Source organism: Penicillium citrinum (genome assembly GCF_028827155.1).
Source record: "Penicillium citrinum strain IBT 23319 chromosome Unknown utg000001l:1.0-4955037.0:1.0-4956770.0, whole genome shotgun sequence".
Classification (NCBI taxonomy): Eukaryota; Fungi; Ascomycota; class Eurotiomycetes; order Eurotiales; family Aspergillaceae; genus Penicillium; species Penicillium citrinum.
The window spans coordinates 2,358,761-2,385,595 of NW_026622686.1; the positions used below are offsets into that span (position 1 = coordinate 2,358,761).

General features: G+C 45.6%; 9 protein-coding genes across 9 annotated transcripts; 4 read left to right on the plus strand and 5 right to left on the minus strand.

The window, feature by feature from the left end:
* Positions 1–1,080: 1,080 nt before the first annotated feature.
* Positions 1,081–2,031, plus strand: N7469_000881 (GIY-YIG nuclease family protein; the record flags this gene model as incomplete). Its single annotated transcript, XM_056639801.1, has 1 exon — positions 1,081–2,031. One exon carries the CDS (start codon positions 1,081–1,083, stop codon positions 2,029–2,031), a length of 951 nt encoding a protein of 316 aa, XP_056505558.1.
* Positions 2,032–3,720: 1,689 nt separating this feature from the next.
* Positions 3,721–4,451, minus strand: N7469_000882 (SGNH/GDSL hydrolase family protein; the record flags this gene model as incomplete). Its single annotated transcript, XM_056639802.1, has 3 exons — positions 3,721–3,871; positions 3,925–4,105; positions 4,271–4,451. 3 exons carry the CDS (start codon positions 4,449–4,451, stop codon positions 3,721–3,723), a joined length of 513 nt encoding a protein of 170 aa, XP_056505559.1.
* Positions 4,452–5,937: 1,486 nt separating this feature from the next.
* On the minus strand, positions 5,938–8,823 carry N7469_000883 (uncharacterized protein; the record flags this gene model as incomplete). Its single annotated transcript, XM_056639803.1, has 1 exon — positions 5,938–8,823. The coding sequence occupies one exon, from the start codon at positions 8,821–8,823 to the stop codon at positions 5,938–5,940; it is 2,886 nt and encodes a 961-aa protein (XP_056505560.1).
* Positions 8,824–9,570: 747 nt separating this feature from the next.
* dprC lies at positions 9,571–10,082 on the minus strand (the record flags this gene model as incomplete). Its single annotated transcript, XM_056639804.1, has 2 exons — positions 9,571–9,635; positions 9,707–10,082. 2 exons carry the CDS (start codon positions 10,080–10,082, stop codon positions 9,571–9,573), a joined length of 441 nt encoding a protein of 146 aa, XP_056505561.1.
* A 516-nt stretch (positions 10,083–10,598) lies between these two features.
* On the plus strand, positions 10,599–11,722 carry N7469_000885 (NADP-dependent oxidoreductase; the record flags this gene model as incomplete). The annotated part of the gene is made up of 2 exons (XM_056639805.1): positions 10,599–11,417; positions 11,477–11,722. 2 exons carry the CDS (start codon positions 10,599–10,601, stop codon positions 11,720–11,722), a joined length of 1,065 nt encoding a protein of 354 aa, XP_056505562.1.
* Positions 11,723–12,287: 565 nt separating this feature from the next.
* N7469_000886 (uncharacterized protein) lies at positions 12,288–13,562 on the minus strand (the record flags this gene model as incomplete). Its single annotated transcript, XM_056639806.1, has 1 exon — positions 12,288–13,562. The coding sequence occupies one exon, from the start codon at positions 13,560–13,562 to the stop codon at positions 12,288–12,290; it is 1,275 nt and encodes a 424-aa protein (XP_056505563.1).
* Positions 13,563–15,241: 1,679 nt separating this feature from the next.
* Positions 15,242–18,529, plus strand: N7469_000887 (cation-translocating P-type ATPase; the record flags this gene model as incomplete). The annotated part of the gene is made up of 1 exon (XM_056639807.1): positions 15,242–18,529. One exon carries the CDS (start codon positions 15,242–15,244, stop codon positions 18,527–18,529), a length of 3,288 nt encoding a protein of 1,095 aa, XP_056505564.1.
* A 293-nt stretch (positions 18,530–18,822) lies between these two features.
* On the minus strand, positions 18,823–21,050 carry N7469_000888 (uncharacterized protein; the record flags this gene model as incomplete). The annotated part of the gene is made up of 8 exons (XM_056639808.1): positions 18,823–19,072; positions 19,129–19,343; positions 19,404–19,889; positions 19,943–20,226; positions 20,294–20,718; positions 20,783–20,880; positions 20,938–20,961; positions 21,015–21,050. The coding sequence occupies 8 exons, from the start codon at positions 21,048–21,050 to the stop codon at positions 18,823–18,825; spliced, it is 1,818 nt and encodes a 605-aa protein (XP_056505565.1).
* Positions 21,051–21,580: 530 nt separating this feature from the next.
* On the plus strand, positions 21,581–25,965 carry N7469_000889 (uncharacterized protein; the record flags this gene model as incomplete). Its single annotated transcript, XM_056639809.1, has 11 exons — positions 21,581–21,778; positions 21,833–21,910; positions 21,967–22,082; positions 22,135–22,189; positions 22,259–22,686; positions 22,785–22,859; positions 22,912–23,488; positions 23,535–24,099; positions 24,152–24,324; positions 24,381–25,877; positions 25,939–25,965. The coding sequence occupies 11 exons, from the start codon at positions 21,581–21,583 to the stop codon at positions 25,963–25,965; spliced, it is 3,789 nt and encodes a 1,262-aa protein (XP_056505566.1).
* Positions 25,966–26,835: the final 870 nt, after the last annotated feature.

Genomic DNA, 26,835 nt, shown 5'->3' on the forward strand with positions numbered 1-26,835 from the left:
TGGACCCGTCTTTTTCATCTTGGAGATTGGTCGTAGATTAGACATGAGTTCTTATGGCGAAACTTAGGTATTGATTGACTTGACAGGTAGGTGCAAGATAGAAAATGAGACGATATCCTATCAGAATAATCAAAATCTACTCCGTACGAACATATCCAAAAGGGTAACACATTTCTTGGCTATCAGTCACTACTAGAAAATACAAGCAATCAAAGTGATAAGAAAGAGTAAAGAATGTCTGGTCAAACCCGAGACAGCCGCAACCTTGCATAGCCACGTGGAAGTATGAGTGTCCTGTCTTCTTGATATATCATCCACCCACTTTGACCGGTTTGTAATATGCGAATAATAATCTAGCTGGAGCACACTAAGGACAAACCGTGGATCTAACAGAAAGCACAAATCGGTCTTAATTGCCTTTCATCCAGTCTCGATGGCTAGCGCCTGGAGCGATGAGGCTGGAATTTGGCCCCCACGGTGATGAAACGTACCTTTGCTATGATATTTGTTAATCCTTGTCTGGTATCTAGACTAATGTATGGATTAGCAAAAAGGAGCTTCCTAATTCATAGTATGCGTCCGAAGATCTACGAACTCGTGATCTTGAGTTCCCCATACTGCGCCAGCACGGAGATGACGATCCAATCGCCTGCCATCAAAATGTGGCTATACCCGCCGGCCTCGTCTGATAACGCTGGTTCTGACCCGCAGCTGTATGTACATTATTTATATACTTACGGATCACTCGAGAGACCAACAGCACTTAATTAAGGAGCACCCTGGTATCCACATTAGTACAGTGTGCCTTGCTGAAAGAGGGGTTGGTAGCTTCCGTTCACCCAAACGTCCCTTATTTGAAGGTATGTGAACCTCCAGTCACCTACCTCTCTCGAGAACCAATCTTTGTCTTTCTTCACAGGAAAATATTTTTCAAAGGTCTGTGAATTCAAGATATGGCATCATCGTTGGACGATTTTTGCACCTTTGCAGAGCTATCCGCCAGGATACCCACACTGCGCTGGTCGAACAAAGTCAAGCAAAAGCCTGTGCAAACGCTCGCTCCCGAAGAACCGAGAACTTATGAAAACACACATCGACGAAATCAAGCAGGAAGCTTTAATTACGGTTGAATCTTTTGCAGCACTCGCAAAGGTCGCCTTATGCCATAGTCACGTGGAAAATGCTTCCCAAGCTCAAATTCAGTGGCACAAAGAATGCAAAGACGCACGGGAGCGCCCTCATCAGGAGAATGAGCATGCCAATCAGACTCAAAAGCAACATATTGCACTTCAAATCAGGACCAAGTCTGAGGATATAACTTCTGATACGTCAGACGAAGACGGAAGTCGCGATACGACGGACGAAGATACTAGTATCCTGATTTCAACACCTTTATCGCCGATCCACTACACTCCCATCGCACGAAATACTTCCCCTGAAAGAATAAAAAAGAGCGTCATCAAAATCATGAAACAGCCAACCGATAAAAATGATAAGACACCAGGATATGTCTATATAATATCTCTGGATGATTCACCTGGATTATTCAAAGTTGGTTACTCGACAAAAACCACCGAGGAGCGCTTCCGAGTCCACCGAAAATGCCACACGAATATAACATTGATTAATGAGACTCCGACACCCTGGGTTAGTCGTATAGAGAAGCTTGTACATGCAGAACTCTCGCAGTCTCACCATCATCAATCCAGGAAATGTCAATGTGGACGTGCCCATAAAGAAATATTTGCCAGTGATCTAAAGGAAATCAAGGAGAGCCTGTTCAAATGGATCAATTTTTTCATGGAAAACACTGATCCATACAACGAAGATGGTACCTTGAAGGAATATATCGTGCTGCCACGCCCTTACGGGCGTGAATGGCGCATGTCTTCGACTTCAACTCCGACCAGAAAGGCTCAACAGATGCAAGGCGAATATACAAAGGAAAAAGGCACTTCCACGCCGGAAACGCCAAACAATAGTAGCATTTGGGAGATCAGCTTCGGTATCAGAAAATTGAGCTTTTGGTAATTGCACATGCTACCCGAGGCGATTATTCTGCCAGTACTCATATTCTCCCAAGTTTACACCAATATGGTACGTGCATATGCCACTGATATTTCGATATCGTATCACAAGTCGTTGAATCCCTCACTAATTGCTCTTGTTTTAAAAGAAGTTCGAAGTTTTTGTGAGGCTATGATCCTTGTAGTATTATCTCACGCTAATGTGCTGCTCATCTTTCCAATCACAGAGGATCTATGTTATCTTCTTGGTCGTTGTTTTATCTGAGAACTCTGAAGTTTTTAATAGTCCAATAATTTACTTTATTCACTCCTCGTTTATACCATGCATCACCTGGTGTATTGGGCAAAAAATTCTTGTAATAGTCGACTAGTACATTCTAAAATAATATAACTTCCAAGAGAATGCTAAGGTGCCTGGACACGAGAGTTTTGATGGAATAAGAACATTCATATAAAACGGATGTTGTTAGAACTTCTAGTAGTAGAAAGGGTGGTCCTTCAAGGACCACCCTTTCTACTATTTGGCATATTGGTGAGTTCCCAAGCCTAAACTACTATGTATTTGCCATACTATTCTAGTTTTAGATCTACACGAATCTTCGTTGCATTGCCCCTCCGGTGCTTAGAATCCACCTGGCCAGATATCTATCCAAAGTATTCTGTGTTCTATAAATATAAGATCAGATAAATTTTATTTGACGAGTTTTTCTATGCTTGTCGGGGTTTATGAAATTAGTCAACAAATTAGCTGAGCCGTTTTACTTCAATATTATGGAACGAGTAATCCATTAAACCAGACAAGTTCGAATCGTACGGTAAATACTTCATTCCCTACACTAGATTACGAGGAAACATGGTCAAATTGATAAAATAATGGCCCGAGGGGTAATAAGGGGTCCTGCCTTCTAGCAACACTCGAAATGGCCACCGGGAGATATTGTACTAGGATCGGACCTTTAAGAATGCCCCGATGGCAAGTATTTGTCAGTTAAGCAACCACTCTTTCTTCGAATTCAAAATATGAAACTATGTATGTCGCCATTCGTCAATTGCACCAGCTTCTGGTGATATGGGTCAGATTAAACCATGTCAAGATTGTCTGGAAACGGGAAGATATCACCAAGGCTCAAGATAACCTGCTGTTTTATTTTCTACTGAAAGCAGACATAACGAGCATATTAAACCCCCGTGGCCATGCACAGATGACTGAGCGCATCAAAGATTAAACAAAAACAGGGAAGGGTTGCTGTATCCCATGATTGGCATATACATAGCTTGTATTGCAGAATAATCGACCAAAAAAGGGCGTATGAAAGAGATTAGCAGTATATCTATCGACCTTTTCGTGGTCCGAGTATTAAGTTCAATCCGAAAAAGTGATCCATTTCTAGATACCTGTTTCCGTATTTAAAGGAGAGGGAAATAATCAAAGTACAAATAACTTCTGATTTTCAGATACGCTCAAAGATGGCCCATCTATTATGACAAGAGCAGAAATTTGACGGACGGCCTGGACTATGGACTATGACTTTTGTGGATAAGGACTACTTTCACGGCCTTCGAGACTGTCCTTGGAAACGAGAAACCAATCACCATCAACCTCGCTTTCTCTCTCAACATCGAGCGATATTTCTCCACGAGTCGACTTCAGTTGAAAAAAATCACATCTTGGAGAACACGAGGAGCCCCAAGACTAAAGTAAGTTCGCCAGGTAACCCCCAATCACCTTACCCATCAGATCATATCCCTCTGGGGTAAGATGAAGGCCATCGTCGAAAATCTTCTCCTGGAATTCTTTAGGGGCCGAGTGGTACGGAATCTCGGCGTGCAAGTCAAAAGCGAAACTAATATCACGTTAACAGGAGCTGCAGATATTTTATGGTGAATATTGACTCACAATCGATCTTCTGTATGGGAGAGTATTAATCGGTTGAGCTCATTGCGTCTAGTGTCTAGGCTGATAACTTTCGCCGCGCACTCTGGAATTGTCAAGGCAAGAACTTTTGCACCTGAGCTAAGTGCCGCGCTCCAAGTCTTCTTCAAAGCATAAAAAATGTCATCGGAAGCTCTGCCATGACCTAGATCGCTAGCGCAAAGTTGAAAATCAGTACAAGAGACAAAGACACAACGATTGTGGGGTGTGGTGGATGATCGACTGAGACTTACTTTGCCCCCCCCTAGACAGATGACCCAGTCATATTTCTTTTTTGCAAGTTGTTTTTCAATTCTGAGGAGAAATGTACCTGGGGAAGTCACTAGATCGCCTGGGCGACCCTCCACATCTGTTGTTATCTCAATGTTTGGTCGCACAGCCTGGATGGTTTCTTTGAGCTTCTCAGCGTATGGATGGTATTCAAGACCGAAGCAGTAATAACCTGCAGTAAGAGAGTTTCCGAAACATAAGATAGAGCGTTTCTCGGTCATTTTTGGCAATGAATTCCTCGAATAGTCAAGATGGATCTGGGGAATGTAGTGTGTAACGATCTGCATCTTACAGGTCTTTCAGTCTTTCAGTCTTTCAGCCGCATGGCACGTGCCGTGGGCTGCCTACATATTGACCTTTTGTACATATTTCCCCCTATTCATTGCATAATATTCCTGCTACCCAATTCCATACACCTACTAGAAGGATTCCCGATGATAATGAAAGGGCCAGCCCCGCCTAATGCTCTCCAGTTCATCTACATTGCGTCCTTCAGAGAACTCCGCTTTGAATGATTCATCTCGTTTGGGCAATTTTGTTCAGCAGTAGTCCCGAAGATTTACAATGACAAGCCTGAGTTTTCTATGCCAAAAACAAATTGTTAATTAAGTAGACTTCAGACTTTGGGATGATCTTTTTCCCCCGTGAACAATTAATATTCCCAAATCGATTGATTCAAATCCTCAATCGCTTGGCTGATATTTGTTGCTTATCCGGACCCATGCGACTAAACCCTTTTAGATATTATTTGCCGCGGATGCTAAAACCTCATCTGTACCTTATGAAATTTTCTTTTTGACAACACATGCGCGTAGTAAAAGTTCGCGGAGCAATTTGGGCTTATCAACTTTCAAGTTAGAGGGCAGATTCACCAATATGATCCTCTCGAAACCAAATGCTGTTGCTGTTCTTACGATCATGATCTCACCGGGAAAAACCAGATATTATACCTTAGCTCTTTTCGCAGCGTCACCGCCCATTGGAGCATTGATTAGGGCGTTAATTGTTGGGAGAATGCACACTTGTCCGGGACAATAAGCCAGGACAGCAAGATCCTTCGTCTATCGTTGCCGTGCCGAAGAGATGTATATCGCTGTGTCCGGTTCGTGACGATTTGTCTGGTTCCTGGACGCTCCATATACTCTCGATATGAAAACTTCTTTCGATCTAATCCCACTAATAAAATTCTTAGTATCTTGGGTAAATAGTCCTGGGAGGGGACTTACGCAATGTAGATGTCTTGGATGGGCGCGAACGTCTTGTAAGATGCTGTTCTTGTGGACCGAGACAATGAATTTTCAAGTCGAGTCACTTGCATAGAGGCAGGAGAGGTTTAAGTTTCATAGATCAGGTTCCATCTTAGTATAGACAGAGATTGAAAGGGCAATGTTTACATTTTCGTGAAGATGGGATTTATAGGAAGGAGTTGGGGGATCTTTGCATTTCCAGGAAAGATCGATGAAGTCTACGAATGCTCAAGGAGTAAAAAACCAACTATACGATATCCACACAATATATCCAAACAGTCCAAGTATCAAGAATGAAACTATTTATTTTCAGAATTATTCCGTATATGTATATGTATAATATTCATCTAATGCATCGCAAAAATCAACAGATGGTATCGTAAAGACATCAATGCAACCGCACATGCAATCACAGTACAGTATAGTATACCGCAATGGATACAGCAAAGTAAAGTCAAAACTAAACAGCAACAGCCGAAGTAGTCCCAAGACCAACACCTTCTCTCCTCCCTCTAACAATAGCCCTAAGACACTGTCCAACACCCTCAAGATCCCCCAACAAACCAACATGACCCCGATCACTCTTCACAAGCCCATTCTTAATAATCCGATAACCAGGTGGTAACATCGCCGCCGAAGCAAGACAGACTCCATCCCCCGCTGCAAATGCGAGGTCATCGTAACAATCTTGTTGTTTGATAGCTTCGCGGGATGTAACCCGTGCTCCGTAGACGGTGGGTACGCTTTTCCCATATAAAACTGCGGCGGGTGGGTATTTGTTTTCGGATTGGTGGGAGGGTTTGAATTCAAGATCTTGTTTGAAGGATTTCACTTCTGATAATGTTCGTTGAAGATACTCTGCTGCCACCGCCCGGGGAATAGTACACGTTGTGGATGTTTTATTAGTTGATGAACTTCCCCTCGGAGCAGATGGCCCAACAATTCCTTCTAATGATGGATGAAGGGCATCATTTGCCTTGTCGTGGGCACTTTCCGCGAGGGCAGACGGGTTTGGAACGCTGATAGGACGCGCGTGACGGGATGAATTGTGTGGGTCGATTTCTTTCGTGCTGGATGCGTTGGGATCATTTAGTTCTTGGAATTCTTGTAAATTGAAATTTTGCGAGTCTCGGGGTCCGAGAGAGAAACGTTTACTGATTGTTGCGAAATCCTTGAATACACTGCCTGCGTTTGGTGGGGGGAGGGCTGGACCCATGCAAGGGGAAAGTCGGTATTCTTCCCAGTTATCGGCGTTGAAGAAGTCGACGCGGAATTCTTCTTTCGATTGCTTGTCGATGAAGCAGTGGCCATCTTCGGGGAGAAGGGCGAAACTGGTGCGGAAGGTGAAATTGACTTGGGCAGTTAAGACGCGCGAGCTGAGGAGGACGTCATCGCCATTGCGAAGAGGACCGAGGATATTGACGCAGTGCTGCGGTACGCCTGCGTAGAGAACACCGGCAAAGAGATCGGGTCGTTTGTTCACGGCGTGCCGAGTGATGAGACCACCCAGACTATGAGCAATGACTGTAGCTCCGCGGTTGCTCTTTGTCGAACCATCCATGGATGGTCTGTTGGACGGAAGACGTTCCAGGAAGGCGATTAGCCTGTCGGAGAGTAGTTCAGGACTCAATCGCCAGTCATATCCATAATCCCAGACGCGAAGGTCTCCGCGCACCGCATTTTCACACTTGCGCAATCTCTTCATCAATCGCCGACAGACGTCAACGGGTCCAACGTGGGACAATACGCCGGATGGAATGATCGACTCTTCCATGCGTTCCTCATCTTCACGAGTCAGTCCGACCTCCAAATCGACCTTTCGCAAATTCAATCCCACTTTCATAGGAACCCATAATTGACGATGCGGTGGTTTCGCAGATCGCAAGATTGAGCCACGGTAGCCGCCCAAAATCACCACGTCGCCTGTCAATTCAGACATGGCTTCTTCCAGAATGGGATGTGTCGATTGGGAATGAGCTTTTGGTGGTGGAGGTGGAGCTGCTGCTGGATGGGCTGATGGACCATTCATCCCTTTGTCCAGCGTATGTGGCTCAGCTGTTCCATTTTCATTGAAGAAGGATGGGCGTGATGACCAGTCATAACGGATATCCTGCAGATGCAATGAAGGCATACTTAATAGCCGACTGCTTGAATCCTGGAGACTATCCTTAATGGCCTTGAACCGACTGTTGACTTGGGAATGGACATTTTCGTAGAGAGGACGTTGTTCGAGAGAAGATGCAGTCGATGAAGCGCGAAGGTACAAGGATTGATCCGAGGACGACCGACGCAGACTCGGAGGTCGTTTTGGCGTCGCGCTCGGCCGGCGTGCGAAGGAATGCTTCGCAGCCGAGGCACCATCGACAGAGCGCAGTTCTGTCAGCGGCAGCGAGTCATCCCCTTCTTCCTCCTCAGAACCATTGGCACGGTGGCCATTAACACTGGTATTGAGAGCACCGTTTGTGTTATTGCCATTGGGCATCTGCGAAGGAGATGACGGGGGTGAATGTCGATCCGGAGAAGAGGTCGTCGATCCTATCTCGGGACTTCGTTTCGTAGCTCCAACCACGGTCTGACTGCGGGCGCGTGGGGCATTATGAGAGCGAAACGACAGAGAAGGTCGTTTCGTCAATGAACCCAAATCCGGCAAAAACTTCTTCAATTCTCCTGACCAAGCTCGCGGTCTCCGTGGTAGTGAAGTTTTCAAGATCGATCGGGTGAAACTGGACCGTTGATTCGCGTCTTTCGAGTCGGTGGAATAACCCACGGGCGCGGATGATTCTTTGTGGGGACCACGAGGGAATTGATGATCCGAAGGAATGAAGGGGGCGGCAGAAGATGAAGGAAGAGGAGGATGCGTGGCGGGTTTTCTGGCGGTGGCCCGCTGATTCTTCAATTGTTGCTGCTGTTGCTCGAACTCGGCCTTGTGGGCGATCTCCTTCGGATCGAGGGATTCTGGTTCGGCAGTGATTTCAGATGTGAAGAGACCATCTTCCCCGACAGTATCGGGGACTGTTGAGAAATAACCTCCCTGTTGTTCGAGAATTCGCGATTTCTCCTCTGCGGGCGTGGCGCGGGCTTTCATGCGGCTCTGAAAGCGACCGATACTGACTCCAACCACGTCGTCTGCGTCATCTTCATTGACCAGGTTAGTCGCGCCGAGAGAGTTCTCATCGACATCGTTGTCAGCGTCACCATCATTTTCAGGATCGGGATCACTGTCGGAGCTGGAGAAGGAGGAATATTGAGAGGGCGAATCGGAGGTGGGGAGAATAGAAGATTCGGAGGAGTAAGGGAGTTGTTGTTTGGGAGATTGCGGTGGTTGAAGATGGGAGGTGGTGGCCATATTAAAGATACAGCACTAGTATACTATTATACTAGTATACTAGTAATGGTATATGCGAGTAGTGTGTATACAGGTACAGCGGTCTATATCGGAATTGGTCAGGGCATGAGGTCGTACAGGTACACATAGGTGTGTATGTGTATGTGCAGTGTGCAGTGTGTAGTGTAGACTCGGTCCGCAGCAATTATATTGCGACGAGTATTAACAGCTGGACTGAATATGACCGATTATTGACAGATAAATATGAACTGAGTACTCCCGTAAAAAAAAAGAAGAGAAAGTTCCAAAGTAAAAAGGACGGAGCGACGAAAACGGGGTCTTTTGGGAATCACGAAGGTTCCACCAGCACAGCCTTCGGGTGCTTCGGATATTTAGTATTCGTACAATTATTAGTGCAGATATTAGTATTGTAGAAAATATAAATTAAAAATATCAAGTAGAATAGAATATATGAATAGAGATATACTACATTAGTAACAGTAATAGTACTATATATGTATACTGTTACTACTGATTTATTCTACGTAATTGTGCATAGACCTGATTTCACCAAGTAAAGCTTAGCCCATCAAGATTATCCTGTATACTATCCCATACTAGGAAGTACTGTCCTATCATATACTACAGTATACTACAGTATACTATAGTACACTATAATACACTAAATTATACTATTTATTTCCAAATTTCCCCGATCGAATCTCCTGCTCGCCTCTTCGTGCAATCTCTTCATTCCACTCGGCACTTTCATCCGATCCAAACGCCCGATCCACCGCAGATGTAAGCGCTCCACGAAGAGATTCTCCAGCGCCCTACAGTGTAAAGAGTCAAGAACTTAGCCTGTTGCCGAGAAATCTCCAAAAAAAAAATAACCATAACTTACATGAACTCCCGCCATCACCCCCCTGTGCCTTACGTCCAAGATCTTGTCCTGCTTGTCCTCCTTTACTCTGATCTCCCACGGCTTTCTCCTGCTGTTGTTCCATCCGCACTCGTTCAGACGTAGAAGGAGGGTGTTGCATCCGAGCATCGCCCGCCCCAGTATCGTAGCTATTTGATGGAGAAGGTCCGCGATCGGGTTTGGAGTAGGAACCCGCGCGAGTCTTACTGTATGCTGCACCTGTGGATGGATTCACACCGGTGGTGTTGGGATCGTATTGTGCTCGCTGATCTTGTACGCCCGTCGGGATGCCGGGGGCTCCGGTCGATGAGCCGTGAGCGAGTCCGGCGCCGGAGGTGTCTGTTGAGCGATTGGCCATTTTCAGCAAGCAGCTAATAAAAGTAAAAGCAATAGTAATAGTAATAGAAGAAGAAGGAGAGTAGAAACGATATTAAAATAATATTTGAACAATATAAAATGGAATGAATGGATGAATGTGGTGTATATCAGATCTATCTGTCATGACGTCAAGTTGATCTCAATACTTGATTCTCCATTAACCTTGGATTATACTATACACTATACACTATATAGTAATATACTATATACTATTTACAGTATACTCCTTAATAGAACATGTTATACAGTATCATTCATCTTGTATAAATGCAGTACACAGCATGAATAATCAAAATTAGACGTTCCCCCACGGCCGAGGTCCATGGAGCAATTTTCCTATTTAGGACCTTCTCCGATCTCCCCAGACGACCTCGGTACCCCAGCATTCACTACAAAATAACTATGTATATTCCCTTCTCCTCATTCCTCAAATCACATCACCCATCACCCTTTCCTACCTAGAGAGGTACCACTCACACAGAGGAAGTCTACAAAAATGTCCTACAAACAGATCATCTACACCACCGCCCCAACCGCCGCAATCGACCCCTCCCTAACATCCGGCACCTTTCGCGTGAAAACCCTCCAAAAACCCCAAAATGTACCATCCGACAAACTCCTCGTACGAGCCCACTACCTCTCCCTCGACCCCGCAATGCGTCAATGGTTAACCGCCAAACGCTCCTACATTGCTCCCGTCGAAATCGGCGCCGTCATGCGCGGTCAAAGTATCGCACAGGTTATCTCCGTTGGCACGGACTTATCTTCTAAATTCCAACCTGGTGATTGGGTCGTTGCATACTCCGGTTGGACCGAGTACGCCATTCTCAGTGCCAAAGAAGTTGAAAAAGTCGTCGTTCCACCCGGTGGTCGTCCAACAGACGCGATGTCCGTCCTCGGTATGACCGGACTCACAGCATATTTCGGTATGATGGAGGTTGGAAAACCCAAGGCTGGAGAAACGGTTGTTGTTTCTGGTGCTGCGGGTGCGACGGGAAGTATTGCGGGACAAATTGCCAAGATCCAGGGTGCGAAGAGAGTTATTGGTCTTGCGGGTAGTAAAGACAAGTGTGAATTTCTGGTTAAAGAACTTGGATTTGATGCGGCGATTAATTATAAAGATCCGGATTGGAAGAAACAGTTGAAGGATGCGACTCCCGAGTATATTGATGTCTTTTTTGATAATACCGGTGGTGAAATTTTGGATGCTTGTCTTGCTAGAGCGGCGAAGGATGCTCGTTTTGCTATTTGTGGGGCTATCAGTCAGTATAATTCGGCGAAACCGCAGGGTCCGACCAGTTTTATGACTGTTATTGTAAGTTTTTTTTTTTACCCCCTGGTGGGCGTGGAATTGTTCAATGCTAATAGGTGCAGTCTCAACGGGTTACTATGAAGGGATTCATTGTTTTCGACTATGCGAAGAAATACTCTGCTGCCCTGCAGGATCTGGGATCCTGGTTGGCGCAGGGTAAACTTAAGCGCAAGGAGCATATTGTTAAGGGTGGAATTGAAGGTGCACCCCAGGCACTGGTTGACTTGTACAAGGGTGCCAATACTGGAAAGATGATGGTGGAGGTTGCTCCTGTGAGCGAAGCTTTGCCGGTCAAGGCTAAGCTGTGAGCTTCCAGCTCCTGGTTTCACTGAGTGGAAGTTTAAAGCTCGTTCATTTATTTCGGGGATTGTATATATGTTAGCGAATGACTGAGATTTGAGGCGAATTATGAACTACTAGTGCAGTATGATTCATTCGTAGACTGGCGCCAGGGCGGTGAATTAGCGTTGATACTCCTTTGATAGTATCAAAATGTCCAAGAAGAAATTTAGCGATTAGAAGGAATAAGGTCTCAAGAATGGACAAGTGAATCTGGAGATCGCGATCTCCAGATTCACTTGGACATCGAAGATCTGATAGGTATATTGAGTAGTGTTATCCCACCAATAATACATATGCGTCGAATCCCAATAAGCCATCTGAATTGGAAACTATTCATTCCATGCATACAAGTTGTATAAAGGCTGTCAGAGATTTCCCTTAATATCCCACTTCCCCTGCCTGACAAATAACCACACCATCCATCCACTCCGATCCCAGCATCGCCATCGCAGTTATTCGCTTGTGGGGAATTGGATTCAACATCGCATAGATAGAATTCCGCCGTCTCTGAAGAATCACAATTAGTACCAATCAATCTTGCATCATTGCATTCTTAGAAAATACCTTTCCCAAAGCCTCGATAGGTGGGTACCCATCTTCCTCCAGTCGCGCCCGCAAATACTCCAGATACCGCGTATCTTCACGACGAGGACGCGTACTGCGCCAGGGAAGACGACCATATATCAACGCCAAGTAGACGATCGCAGTTGACCATATGTCCGCGGGTCGAGGATCATTCTCGTACTCTTCATCAGATTTATCCGAGCCACGGAGACGATATTTAAGACCCTCAGGTGGAATGTAAGGTTGACTGATTCCCGGGAAGGATGCAGTGGAATTCATGAAACCCACAGAGCTATGAAGAGGCTCTCCATCATGGCTTTTGAAAGGCGCAAATAGCCAAGGTAAGGAGAATGACCAAGATGAATGTTGGCGGTTAGATGGAGGAGAGTGTTGAGATGATTCTGACTCTTGTATGGGAATGGCACATTCATTCCATAGTCTTCGAATATGACCGTTGCCAAATCCAGCTAGTTTTACCGCGCCGTGCGCTGTTAACAGAACTGTTTCGAGACGGATGTCGCGGTGAGCGGTGTCGTGTTCGTGGAGGTAGGAGAGGGCGCGGAGGATTTGGGCGATTATACAATCTGCTTCGTTTGATGGTAGAGGTCCATGGCATGAAAGGAGTTCGTGGAGGTCCCCACCTTCGCAGAATGGCATTACTAGACATAGTTCGGAGCGTTCGTTGTAGAGGAGGTCCATTATTTGGAGGATGTTTGGATGGTCTGGGTGGTGATTTGATATTGAGCACGGGGAACATGATGTGCCAGCAACCACGTTGCTGACGTTGTGCGAACGTGAGTTGCTCAAATCGAGGATATTATAACGATATACTTTGATGGCGAGGAGTTGAGAGGATTTAGGAGAGGAAGTAGATGATGTGCTTTGGTGTAGACGGGTTGTACTGTTCGATCCGTAGTGCAGTATTTCGAGACACCGACCATATTTCTCCGTGAAACCTTTCACAGGTGAAGTAGATTCCGGCACCCGAGTAGGTGTATCATCCGTATCTGATCCCATCAATGGCCGGCATTCTGTTGGGACAGATGGGAGTGGAGGCTGTTCGTGCCCACAAAAAGGCCAACTATATTTCCTCGCGCCATGACCGTTTGTGAATTTCCCTTCTTGCGCGCCATGCGACCACTTTGGCCGTTTTAAATAGTGATAATGCTGTGCAGCAATGGGTCGATGCACGGCAGTGTCAGACCAGTAATTTTCGGGTCGGTGATGAGTATGATCCTTCATGTATTACGAGAGGGAAAAGCGATGTAGAAGCCGAGAGAAAAGCAATATAAAGTTAGAACAACGAGATAAGGGGCGTTAGGTGGTAGTAAAAATGTTGCATTATGATGATTGATGAATGACAGCTTTTATAAATGAAATCTACAGCATGACTGTCATTAGTACGAGATAACCATGGATGATTGGGAGTCGTGGACAGATATTCCCTCGTAACACAGGTAAATCCTTGCAGTGGCTATTTCCCATGGTAGGGGAAATTATTGACCGGGGGGACATAAGACCAGCGCCGTTTGCATCACCAATGCGGCGTTGATTGTGAGTCAAATAAAGACCAAACAAAATCAATTCAGATAGAGTAATAAAAAAATAAAAAAGTAGAAAAGTAGAAAAGTCAAAAGGAAGATAAAATCATAACGAGCCACATGGGAAGTATGAAAGCCAGTGATGATTGGCCAACGTAAACCGCGCAGACGATCGCGGCTGTCAGCCACGCTCTTTTCGATCAATGAGCGATTTACCCCCATGAATGAAAGCTGTCAGACAAGCTTTTAGCGTGTTACATCAAATGAAATTTCTTTTCTTTTTACTTTGTTTTTATTTTTTTCCGGGTTTGAAATTTTCTACTAACTAAAATTATTCCCGACAACAGCAGATGATTTCCAGATGCATCGTAGTATCCGCTGGTAAAGAAAAATCGCGCAGCGTAAGAAAATTTGACAGATCTCGAACAGTTTAAGCGAGGTGTCATAGGAAGAGTATTTTTTTTCATTTCGATCATTATGAGGAATTTATTGCATGGATCTTTTTTCTCTGCTCAACACTGCCCTGCTTATTCCCTTGGAACAGTCTATTCTGGTGCAACCAACCTTCAGCTTTTATTTTTCTTAGGGCTGGACTGGGACAGACCTGGTTTTGTATTGTTACGATGTATAAATATAATATTATAATTGGACGGGGGAAGGTTCATCTTGTAATATTACGGTAACAGATGTATATCAATACAGCTCAGCTTTGCATGGCTGAATGGACGGGTACTTCCGTTGACTATACGAAGCTCTCATCTTCTAAGGTACCTTGCTATCATTTGTGCAACCCCCCCGACCACTCTTGTGCTCGTCCATATTTACTCAAATTAGATGATTCTGGATCACTTGCTCATTCTCTCTCATTTCTCCCTGGTAGGACTAAATTCCGCCTGCACCTGCTCGAATGGGTCTCAACGCAGGGCCTCCTCGTGGCGATGGCTCGCGTGGCTCCGCTTGCGTTAGTTGATATGAGGGGCTTTCTGATTTCATTTCCTATTTCATTTTCTTTTTTCTTGTCGGGTAATTAATTAGACTAGTAATAAACTGGACTACGAAATAGAATTACTTGAATGAATCTAGTCATTCCTCCTCGTGCCTGCCTATTTGAGTTGTAATAGCAGTGTCATTCCCAACTCTGGTTTAGTTGACTGCCTACACTCTCCCCAAACTACATAAGTTCTCCTCCCTCCCATCTTTCACTTCCTCTTCCTGCATTCTCTTCTCGACCCTTGAACTCTTTCAGTTTCAATTTCTTTCCTCCCTCGCGGTGCCAGTTTTGGCCATTGGCTGTCTGCCTTCTCCTCTTAGCTAGATCATCTAGCTCCATTACCTACTCTCTTCTTGTCTCGTCCTCCTCCCTCCAAGACAGCATCCGCCATGGAATCCGCCTCCTCCAATAACAGGGTCAGACACTCTCAGACAGAGATTGATACTGAACCAGATGACATTGAGCGCACCGGTCGATCAACGCGGATCACGTTTGAGGATGGTTCAACCACCGATGCTGAAGTCAACCGATCCATCTATCATAATCCGGTGGTCAGACGCACTCGATCCCTCAGCCAAGATACAACTCGCAGTGCTAGTAATGGGTACAGTTCACCTGCCAATGTTGGTCTTCCAATCGAATTCCGGACTCTTTCTTTCCAGATCTCCGAGTCTCAGAATGCACCAAAAGAAGTTGCCCATGAGTCGCCAAAGCAAAAACTACCAAATCAAGACTATTTCGAGACCCTCGACTTCCACTCGATACCACCAGAAAGACTCTGTCAGGAATTCAATGTCGATCAACGTACTGGATTGAGCAGCGATGCTGCGGCGAAGCGTCTCCAGCGAGATGGCAAGAATGTCATCGCCCGTCACCGCGAGAACTATCTCAAGAAGATATTCTTCTATGTCTTCGGCGGCTTTTGCTCTGTTCTATGGGTGGGTGTCGTTATCTTCTTCATCTGTTGGAGACCTCTCAGCAACCCTCCATCTCCGACCAACCTTGCAATGGCGGTCCTCATCCTCATCGTCATTACCTTGCAGGCCAGCTTCTCTGCGTTTCAAGACTGGTCCACTAAGAAGGTTATGAACTCAATCCTTGACCTTCTACCTTCCGAAGCATTGGTAATGCGCGATGAGAAACTGGTCCGAGTTACTGCCACCGATCTGGTGGCCGGTGATATTGTACAGATTGGTGTCGGTAACAAGGTCCCGGCGGATATGCGTCTCCTGCAGACGTCGGGCGATATTCGGTTCGACCGGGCAATTTTGACCGGTGAGTCCGATGAAATTGACGGTGCCACTGATGCTACCGATGGAAACTTCCTGGAAACACGTAATATCGCTATGATGGGAACACTCGTGACGAATGGCAACGCAACTGGCATTGTCGTTCTCACTGGAAGCAACTCGGTTATGGGCCGCATTGCCACGATGACAGCTGGTGTCAAGCAGAAGCCAACCTTGATTCAAAAAGAGATTACTAGATTTGTCACTATCATTGTCATTCTGACAATCTTTCTCGCTCTTCTGATCTTGTTCACTTGGCTTGGATGGCTGCACAAGGATCACCCCACATACATGAGCGTCGTTTCTATGCTGAACAACGTCATGGGTTGTGTTGTTGCATTCATCCCGGAGGGTGTCCCTGTTGCTGTCGCATTGACTCTGATGACCATCGCCAAACGAATGAAGAAAACCAACATTCTACCAAAGGGCCTTGCTACAGTGGAGACTCTTGGTTGCGTTAATGTTATCTGCTCCGACAAAACTGGTACTCTCACACAAAATCGCATGTTCGTCAAGTCTGTCGGCATGGTTGATTGGGAGTATAATATCGATGATCTTGCGTCTGGTATTGAGAACTCCCATGGTCTGGCAAATCTGATGAGGGCTTCCGTTCTGTGCAATGACGCGACCTACGACCCTACAACCTTGGACCGACCTATCTGTGAGCGAATAGTCAATGGAAATGCCACTGATGCAGCTGTTTTGCGTCTTGCAGACGGAACTGGAGCCGCATCCCCGAAAAACCTCGCTTCCTACGATCGCGTCCACCAGATTCCGTTCAACTCAAAGAATAAATGGATGTTGACTATGCACAAAGACCCGACACACACGAAAGAGTACATGGTTTTTGTGAAAGGTGCTCCTGATGTCCTCTTACCTCGCTGCTCTTCATACTGGTCCGCGATCCATAGTTCTATCCGACCAATGGATGATGATGCTCGTCAAAAGTTTTCTGCATTTCAGGCAAAGCTCTCTCGCCGTGCTGAGCGTGTGATAGTCCTTTGTCAGCGCCGTTATTCGCCCAAGCAGGAGCTTGGCACCAATGAATTCAGCGACGAAATTTCTGCTTCGGGAGCACAAGACCTGACAGTTCTCGGTATCTTTGGTATCATTGACCCTCCACGACCGGAGACGGCCCAGACAGTTGCTGCATGCCGCCGTGCTGGTATTCGATTCTTCATGGTCACCGGCGACTTCGGCCTGACTGCTGCTGCCATTGCCAAGGATATTGGCATCTATGATGGCACCTCTGAACCCGATACTATCGAAGATGTGCGTGAGCGAGATAGTGAAGAAAAAACACCCCATTCTCGACACAGTCTGCTTCTTGAGGGAACCAACCTGTCCTCCTTGACGCAAGATGAGTGGTCCACGATTTGTGAATACGATGAGATCGTTTTTGCTCGAACTAGCCCTGAACAGAAGCTCCGAATCGTCTCCGAGCTTCAAGCAAAGGGAAACATTGTTGCAGTCACAGGCGATGGGGTCAATGACGCCCCTGCTCTAAGGTCTGCAGATGTTGGCGTAGCTATCGGTTCTGGTAGCGACGTGGCTATCGAAGCAGCGGACCTGGTTCTGCTGGATCGGTTTGACTCGATCGTGGAAGCTATTCGCCTTGGACGGTTGGTCTTCCAGAACCTGCAAAAAGTCATCGCCTACCTCCTCCCCGCGGGAAGCTGGTCCGAAATCTGGCCAGTCTTGATGAATGTCTTTTTTGGAGTACCCTCCCCATTGAGCACATTCCTGATGATTGTCATTTGCGTCTTTACTGACCTCTTTGTCTCCCTGGCAATCATCATGGAGAAAGAAGAGTATGATCTTCTGAGCATCCCACCTCGCCGTCCGAAGGAGGACCACCTCATCAACTTCCGTATCTATGGTCAATCCTATCTCTTCATCGGTGTCATGGAAGCCTTCAGTGCCCACGCAATGTTCTTCTTGTACATGTGGAAAGCAGCAGGGATTCCCTTTTCTGACCTCGTTTTCGCATTTGAGAAGTACAGCGACGGCTTTCATGGTTATACGCAAGAAGAGCTTACCAATTTCAACAATGTTGGCCAATGTGTCTACTTCGTCACCTTGGTCATCATGCAGTGGGGCAATGTACTCTCTGTCCGCAACAAGCGAATGTCTATTCTTCAGGCAGATCCTATTCGCCCTGCTCGGCGAAACCCCTGGCTTCCACTCGCAATACTCATGTCCTTGATCATCGCTATTTTCGTTACCGAAGTGCCCGGCATCCAGGACCTCTTTGGTACAGCTCGTGTTCCTATCCAGTACTGGTTTATTCCCCTCGGTCTTGCACTTGGCGTTCTCGTTATGGACGAGTTACGCAAAGCGTTGGTACGCATGTTTCCCAAGGGCCCGGTAGCTTGGGTCTCTTGGTAGCGGCCATGATCTACTAGAAAAACCTGGCTTGGCTACCCTGGCGAGACGTCTGGCTTTTTATTCTTCATGTGTAGATACTTACTGTTTGCCTTAAGCTGGGATTGCCGCTTATTTATACTTATCTCAAATTTGATACCTGACACCGGCGAATACAGACCAGCGGCTTACGTGACTATATAGACTAATGAAATTTCCCTAGTACCTTGGTTCTAGGATAATTGAGAAACCGGGGACTGGCTTTACCGGATTAATAGAAGTTTCTTTGAATGAATGAAAATTCGAATTAATGTATACTATTGGATGTGCGTCTCGTCTGTTGACAGAGAAAGTCGATCCAACTTCGTTTGTTGACAAGCAGTCGCCATAGACTTAATGATGATCATGACCGGCTTCAGTTCGACTCTCTCGCTAATAACCAATTCGACGTAATCGCTAATCCATCCAATAGAAACAAGATCCTCTTCGAGATGCGAGTGCTCGGGATTCCCGACAATATCGAGACAAAGTATGAAGAAGGGTATGAACTGATGAAATAATATAAGACTAAACAAGGTTAATACCTGGTACCAGAAAACTTCAAACGGAGATCAGGAATATACCTCACGCCCCAGAAAGCATTACCTGAGGTTTCCAAAAGAGATCGGAAAAGGTTCACTGATTTTCGTGATATTTCCACGGCTTGAGGGGGTAGGATAGGACCCTGTGCGCAGATTTTGGATTGATAAAGAACGATTAGTGTCTTGTAGCTGCTAAACAGTACATCGACACAAAACCAAATATCAACATGATTTTTGGTCATCCGGAGAAGACCCTCCTATAAAAGATCAGCAAAAGATTATAATGAATCACGTCCAACAAAAGGCAAACGACATACCGTATCCCAGTCTACTAAGACAGACTGAACCTCATCGATAAAATCATCAATAATAGAATCATGAGTCACAGGATCCGGATTCTTCCCCGCATCAACCCAATCAAGATACTTCATAACGATAAGAGCCAACCTCATAGAAGCAAGGAAATGGATTTGAATGAATCTCGACGATTCATGATCAACGCCTGTAATAGTCGGATCGGGAAAATTCACCTTCCACGAGCCAGAGGGGATAAGACCCGGTTTTCCAAAGGACATTCGAAAAAGAGAATCCGTCCGAACAAGGTGCCAGAATTCGAATCTTTTTCGATTTTTCTCGATTTCCGCTTGGTGTGGTGCTGAACCGGGTTCGGTTAGATGTAGATTGTCTCCTGAGGAGGGAGTCTCGTCTACGGAGAAATATCCTAATGCTTTTGAGATTCTGATTGCTTGATGCAGAGCTTTCCAGGATAAATCGATGTTGCATCCTTCCAGGGCAATCGATATCTATGAAACTGTTAGATCTGACGTGTTATGATAGTTGAACATGGAAATCTTACTAATGTCAATGCTGCGAAGAAGTCGGCCGGAGTTTCTTTCACGTTCTCCAACCATTTCTCACTTAAAGAGACGCATTTCTGATACAGAAATTGGATATAGTGACCTCTTCTAGGAAGGTCGCCCGGATTCGAGACCATTCCTTGAAGAATGATTGTGTAGTAGATAATCTGAGACGTGTAATCGAGCTGGACGTGAGGAATCTCAAGTAAGTCAGGGATTGAAGATAAAAATGATTGTTCCAATGGAACCCTGAAACCCTCGAACTGGTAAAAACTATAGAAATCTAAAGAAGATGTCAGCAGTAGCACATGTATAAGGGGCCGACCGGGACGATCGAAGTGATTGCATACAGTCTATGAATTGACGTGCTAGCTCCTTTGGTATTGGCTCACGTTCTGGTGGCTCCGTCAACTGAGTATCTTGCATGAATTGAATTTCAGCCATGGCGGAAGTAATGGCTCGAAAGCACTGCTGGTTCGCAAAAAAACATGATTGAACTTGTTGCAAGTGACAGAAGACATTAGAGAGAAGCATCGATCGACTTCCTTCATCTTTGATCCGACTTAATATATCGCGAATTCCGGCCGGAATTATAGTGGTGGTGATTTCAGAGAGAGGCGTTTCTTGAATGCTCTCTGATTCGGTGGTGGATATGGACATCGAATCTGCATCGCCCTCTTGATTTTCTGCAGCTTTATCTAAGCCACAGTGATCTTCTAGACGTTTGAGCCGCTCGAGTACTTCTAGAAGGATACCTCTCTCGGATAGATCGGGTCTGCATTTGTTAATGAAATCTCCGAGGAACGTGTTATTAGTAGAGTAGAGATGCAACAATATACCCTGGCTTCTTGGTTCGTGGCTTTCGCGACTTGTAGGTACATTCCGCCCTTGCTGCTTTACATTTATCGCATTTTGGAGTGTCTCGATCGCATCGAATCTATAGTATCATTATGCTGCCTGAACCTTGAAGGTATTACAATCGCCAAGACTATACCTTCTTGGATTGGCATCGGATACACTGGGAGCCTCAAGTTAGTATCAAATCAAAGCAAAGATATGATTATTACTCACCGCAATAGTTGCCAAAGGACGTCCTGTGGCCAGCATATCTTCAGGTCACACTGTCTCTAACTGGAGATGGATTGTAGTTCGATGTGAACCGGGAAAGGCGAGAGTCCGAAAGTCCGCAGGAAAAGTGATGTGGCTGCTCGTCTCTGATTGGTCGCACGGCCACATCTCGTGTTAAGTGGGTCCGGACATCTTATAATCCCGAAAGCCCGTACACTATCCCCGATTAAGATATACGCTAATCCTATTGGGGGCTCACCCAGCGCCGGGAAGGAGATTAGGGCTTCGGCTTGAGCAGTTGACAGCTTTCCATCAGGCATCTCTTCTAGATTATTCGGATGAAGATGACTGTAGCCTGAAGATTAGACCCATTGGAATGGAGGATTCTCAACCTAGTCTTTCCATTTCGGGAAATATCCGTATTACTTTGTCTGCTGATCTACACGTAATCTCTGGGCATTTTTTTTACCAGAGCTTCCTGGCTGATGTAACATATAACTTCTCAAAGAATCCTTATTTTGAGGATGAGTAATTTTTCTTCACTCGTTTTGAAACAATCACATTGAATGATGGGACTCTCTTCAGATTCCCCTCATGAACCTGTGACGGAGACGCGGTCGAATGCTCGGACGGGAGCGTCGTATTCTCCTTCCGAGTCATCGGCCAATGACCAACAGCCCGATGTCGTCGAAGTCAATGAGGACAACAAGCCGGATGCCGACACCAAAGATGCTAAAGAACAGTCCGCATCACTTAGTGATTATTTTGTATGTTCTAGGTCACTAAGAAGTTTCTTATAACACAACACTGACAATCTATAGAGAATCCTTTCTTACCTAACTACCAAAGACCGCGTGGTGCTGATAGTGGCCCTTGGTTGTTCAATGGCATCTGGTGTGGTAAGTAAAAGGATTTTAAGGCATTGCATGGAAGAAAATATACTGATTGCTCTCAGCCATTGCCTATCATGAATATTGTTTTTGGTCAGTTGGTAGGTAGCTTCAGTGACTACTTTCTCCCCGATTCGACGACTACCGAGAGCGAATTCAAAGCTTCAGTCAGTCGACTAAGGTAAGAGACCAACCATATATTCGATTTTGTTACCATCTGCTAATTGCGAAAGTCTCTATATTGTCTACCTCTTCATCGCGAAATTCGTCTTGACGTATTTTTCAATGGTATGCGACAGCAAAACAAACAATTATGATCAGGTCGAATAAAAGATAACATATTTCATCTCTTTTTAGTACTGCTTCCGTGTTACCAGCCTGCGAGTCTCAGCAGCCTTACGTCTCGAGTATATGGGCTCCCTTTTCGCTCAGCCTATAAGCAAACTGGACCAAGTTTCAGTGGGTACGGTTGTCAATGCTATCACAACTTCGTCAAATTCAATCCAGCAAAGCATTTCCGACAAACTAGCCATATTATTTCAATCCCTTGCCCTGCTGATTGCTGCATACATTATCGCTTTCAAATATTCCTGGGCCTTAACTCTCGCGACCAGTTCAGCCATCCTCTTCATCATAATCGTTTGCTGCCTGACGCTTCCAGCAATCTCCAAAATCCAGCAGAAAGTCGACAAGGCGGACGAGAAGCACTCTGCCATCGCATCAGAAGTTTTTGGCTCCATTCGAACTGTCATTTCCCTCGGCGCTGAAGCACCATTGGCCAAAAAGTACCATCATTGGGTTGAAGAATCTCGAAAGAGGGGATGAGTCTATCAGTCCTCATGGGCTTTCAATTCGGTCTTCTATTCTTTGCTATGTATGCTAGCTATGCGTTGGCATTCTGGTTGGGATTGAGACTATTCCAGCAGGGACACATACCGAACATCAACACAGTCATCACGTATGCTGAACTATTGCACCCGTACCACTCGCATCGCTAACAGATACTCTAGGGTTTTCTTCTCGGTCATGATTGCAGTAAGTGTACTGGGAAGCATTGCATCCCCATTGATGATTATATCCAAGGCAGCAAGTGCTGCAGCTTCATTCTTCGAAATCATTGATGCGGAGAGAATTGCTCCTGGTGGTGATCAAGATTCAAATGCACTGCAGAACGGGGATATCCTCTTCGAAAACGTGCAATTCTCCTACCCATCAAGACCAGATACCAAAATTCTAAGAGGTCTCAATGCACGATTCGCGAGAGGCAAGACGACAGCTATAGTCGGTCCGTCGGGATCCGGTAAAAGCACCATCGTCGCACTCACAGAAAGATGGTATGCCCCCGAGAATGGAACGATTTCGGTCGGCGAGCACGATATCGAACAATTGGATCTCAAGTGGTGGAGATCTAATATTGGACTCGTGCAACAAGAGCCGTTCCTGTTCAATGATTCCATTTTCAAAAATGTCTCTTTCGGACTTATTGGCACTAAGTGGGAGAATGAGCCCGACTCGGAAAAAGCCGTCTTGGTCGAGAAGGCATGCAAAGAAGCGTTCGCTGATGAATTTATCGATCGGTTACCGGATGTATGTACAATGCTGACTTCCAAATTTCTTCGCTAATTTATATCAGGGTTATAACACACTCGTCGGTGAAAACGGCACAAAATTGAGCGGAGGTCAGAAACAACGCCTTGCTATCGCACGAAGTATCATCAAACAGCCTACGATTCTCATTCTGGACGAAGCAACGAGCGCGATTGATGTCCGCGGAGAGAAAATTGTCCAGGCAGCCCTTGATCGTGTATCCAAAAACCGAACTACTATTGTGATTGCTCACCGACTATCAACAGTCCGACGAGCTGATCAGATCATTGTTCTTCGTGGAGGTCTTAATATCGAGCAGGGGAGCCACGATGAGTTACTTTCCATGGAAGACGGCCTCTATCGCAGCCTCGTCAATGCACAAAAACTTGATATTGCCGGAGATGATGAGGATGATACTGCGGATATCACCGAAGCCTTGAAGGAAGAGATTGATCGTACTAACACAAACCTCCCCGAAGAATCACAGGATGAGGTCAAGAAGAAGGCCAAACAGCGTGGATTCTTCACTAGCGTTGGTATTTACATGTATGAGTCGCGCCATCATTGGGTATTCTTTATTCCTGCACTACTTGGCATTCTAGGTGCTGCCTGTAAGTGATACCGCCTCGAAACTTCTGACTTTGGCTAAGAAAGCGATTATAGCGGCCTACCCCTTACAAAGTTGGCTTTTTGCGAAGCTCATTGAAGTATTTAGCTTTACAGGCCAGGAATTGACTGATGCCGCCAACTTCTGGTCTTTGTGGTTCTTTGTACTATCTCTTGGAATTGCAGCTTGTTACTCAGCAGTCGGATTCGCAACCAATAGACTTGGAATTGTGAGTAAATATCCTGCTTCAATCCTATGATGAATGAATCTTCTAATTTATTCCAGGAAATATCCTCGACCTGTCGAACCGAATATTTTGAAAACATCCTCAAGAAGCCCGTCCCATTCTATGATCTGACCGATAATGCCTCCGGATCCCTTGTTTCGCGGTTAGCAACCGATCCCAAGCAGATTCAAGATCTAATTGGTATCAACGGTGTCTTCCCCGTTATATCTCTCTGCAGTATGATTGGCTGCATTGCCATCGCGTTCTCATTCGGATGGAAACTAAGTCTCGTGGCTACTTTTGCCGCACTCCCCTTTGTTTTCCTAGCTGCTTTCATGCGTATTCGGTATGAACTGGAATTTGATTCCATGAACGCCGCCGTTTACTCCGGTAGCTCTCAATTCGCAGCCGAGGCCATCGAAGCCTTTCGCACAGTATCAGCATTGACAATGGAGGACTCGATCCTGAAAAGATATTCTGATCTCTTGCAGGAGCAACAGAACAAGGCTTTTCGAAAGGCATGGCTTGCTACCCTTGTCTTTGCTTTTTCTGATAGCGTTGAGCTCTGTGCTATGGCGCTTACATTCTGGTACGGCGGCCAGCTTCTTGCATCTAGAGAATATCAGCCGACTTCATTCTTCGTTGTGTATATGTCTATCATTCTGGGTGGACAACAAGCGGGTCAGTTCTTTAGCTATGGGCCTAATATCGCACAGGGCACTGCTGCAGCAAACAGAATGCTCGACTTCCGTCCGGACTTGAGTGAATCCGAAAAGGAGTCAGAAAAACTCAAGCTTGATACGAGCAGTCGGTCTGGGGCCCATATTGAGCTGCAAAAGGTTGCCTTCAAATATGATTCGCAGGAAAAACCGTTGTTTACTGGTCTTGATGTCACCATCGAGAGTGGCCAATTTGTCGCATTCGTTGGCGCTTCAGGTTGTGGTAAAACATCGGTGATCTCAATGCTGGAGCGATTCTATGATCCTTATAAAGGCAACATATTCCTGAATGGCGAGAATATCGTCTCGATTGATCGAGCGTCCTATCGTCGGTCTTTATCGCTGGTAGCACAAGAACCTCGGCTCTTCGAAGGCACGATTCGAGACAACATAACCCTTGGTCTCGATCCCCAAGAATACACCGACGAAGAACTGGTTCAGGCGTGCATGGATGCTGAGATTCACAACTTCATCACATCCCTACCTGAAGGATACTCCACGGACCTCGGAATAAAAGCACAGACGGCTTTGAGTGGAGGGCAACGTCAGAGACTTTGCATAGCACGCGCACTGCTACGAAAACCTTCTCTACTACTTCTCGACGAAGCAACCTCCAGTCTCGATTCGCAATCCGAGAAGGTTGTCCAAGGAGCCCTTGAGCGATTGGCTGCGCGCAGGAGTATGACGATTGTTGCCGTTGCGCATAGACTGGCCACAATCCAAAACGCGGACGTCATATTCGTTTTTGGAGAGGGTCAGAATGGTAATGGATCTAAGATCGTGGAGAAAGGGTCTCATCAGGAATTACTTCGCAAGAAGGGGATGTATTGGCAAATGGTTCGTGAAATCCTTCCGTTGTTGCTTCCCTCAATTTTTTTTCTAACGTTTCCTATTCTAGTGTCAAGCAAATGGGCTAGACAGATGAGCTCGGTCGGTTATTTCTACTAATACTTCGCTACTCTGAATTCTCTACTCAATTCCCTACTCAATTCCCCGATTCCAAACTTTGACTCTCCTCTTCTGTTTATATATTTTACTTTCCTGTCAATTTGTCTTAAAACACATTTTTACACCCTTCGTCTTCGAAGAGGAAAAATAGAAAGTCTTTAATATACTAAACAGCCGCGAAGCCAGATCGTCAGTATAATTTCAATAGCTATTAGTAACTGTTAGTAACTGTTTAACTTCCCGTCATAGAAATTCGTTAATATAACTTATTTGAACACCTGTTCAAATAATGCGGCTATTAATGAAGATAGGTATCTTCATTAATAGCCGGATCCAGAATCCCGCGCTCCTCTGTTAGTTATCCTGGTATATTGAGAGCATTGTACATTTTCGTGTCATGCTCGATATAATCCATTATCATGAATGGATTCAATTACAGTGGGCTTTCCTCTTTTGGTACTGAAATTTGAACAAAAGGGATAGGTATAGATCTCTTATCTGTCAGAAAACGAATCACAGCAACTTCATTTGCGACCTTCTCTTGGGGAAAAAGATAGCACCGGGCTGCGATAGGCGGATAATAGAGGCTACACCTTCGTCTTTCAACCGCAAAGAAATGTTATACGAACCCTTTTTGAGTATCGCAAATTCAGTTCGAATGCCCCCGTTGTGGTCAAGCATAAACTTTCCGATAGGCCTCAATATATCATGTCGGAGAAAATGAGCCAGTCAATTATCAGGGGTTTCTTCGGCTTGGTCCCAGGCTACATCGTCGGGACTCATTCGAGCTTGCATATTTATCCGGATGGTCGATGAAACAGCGTCGAAGAAAATTTTTGCGGTGATA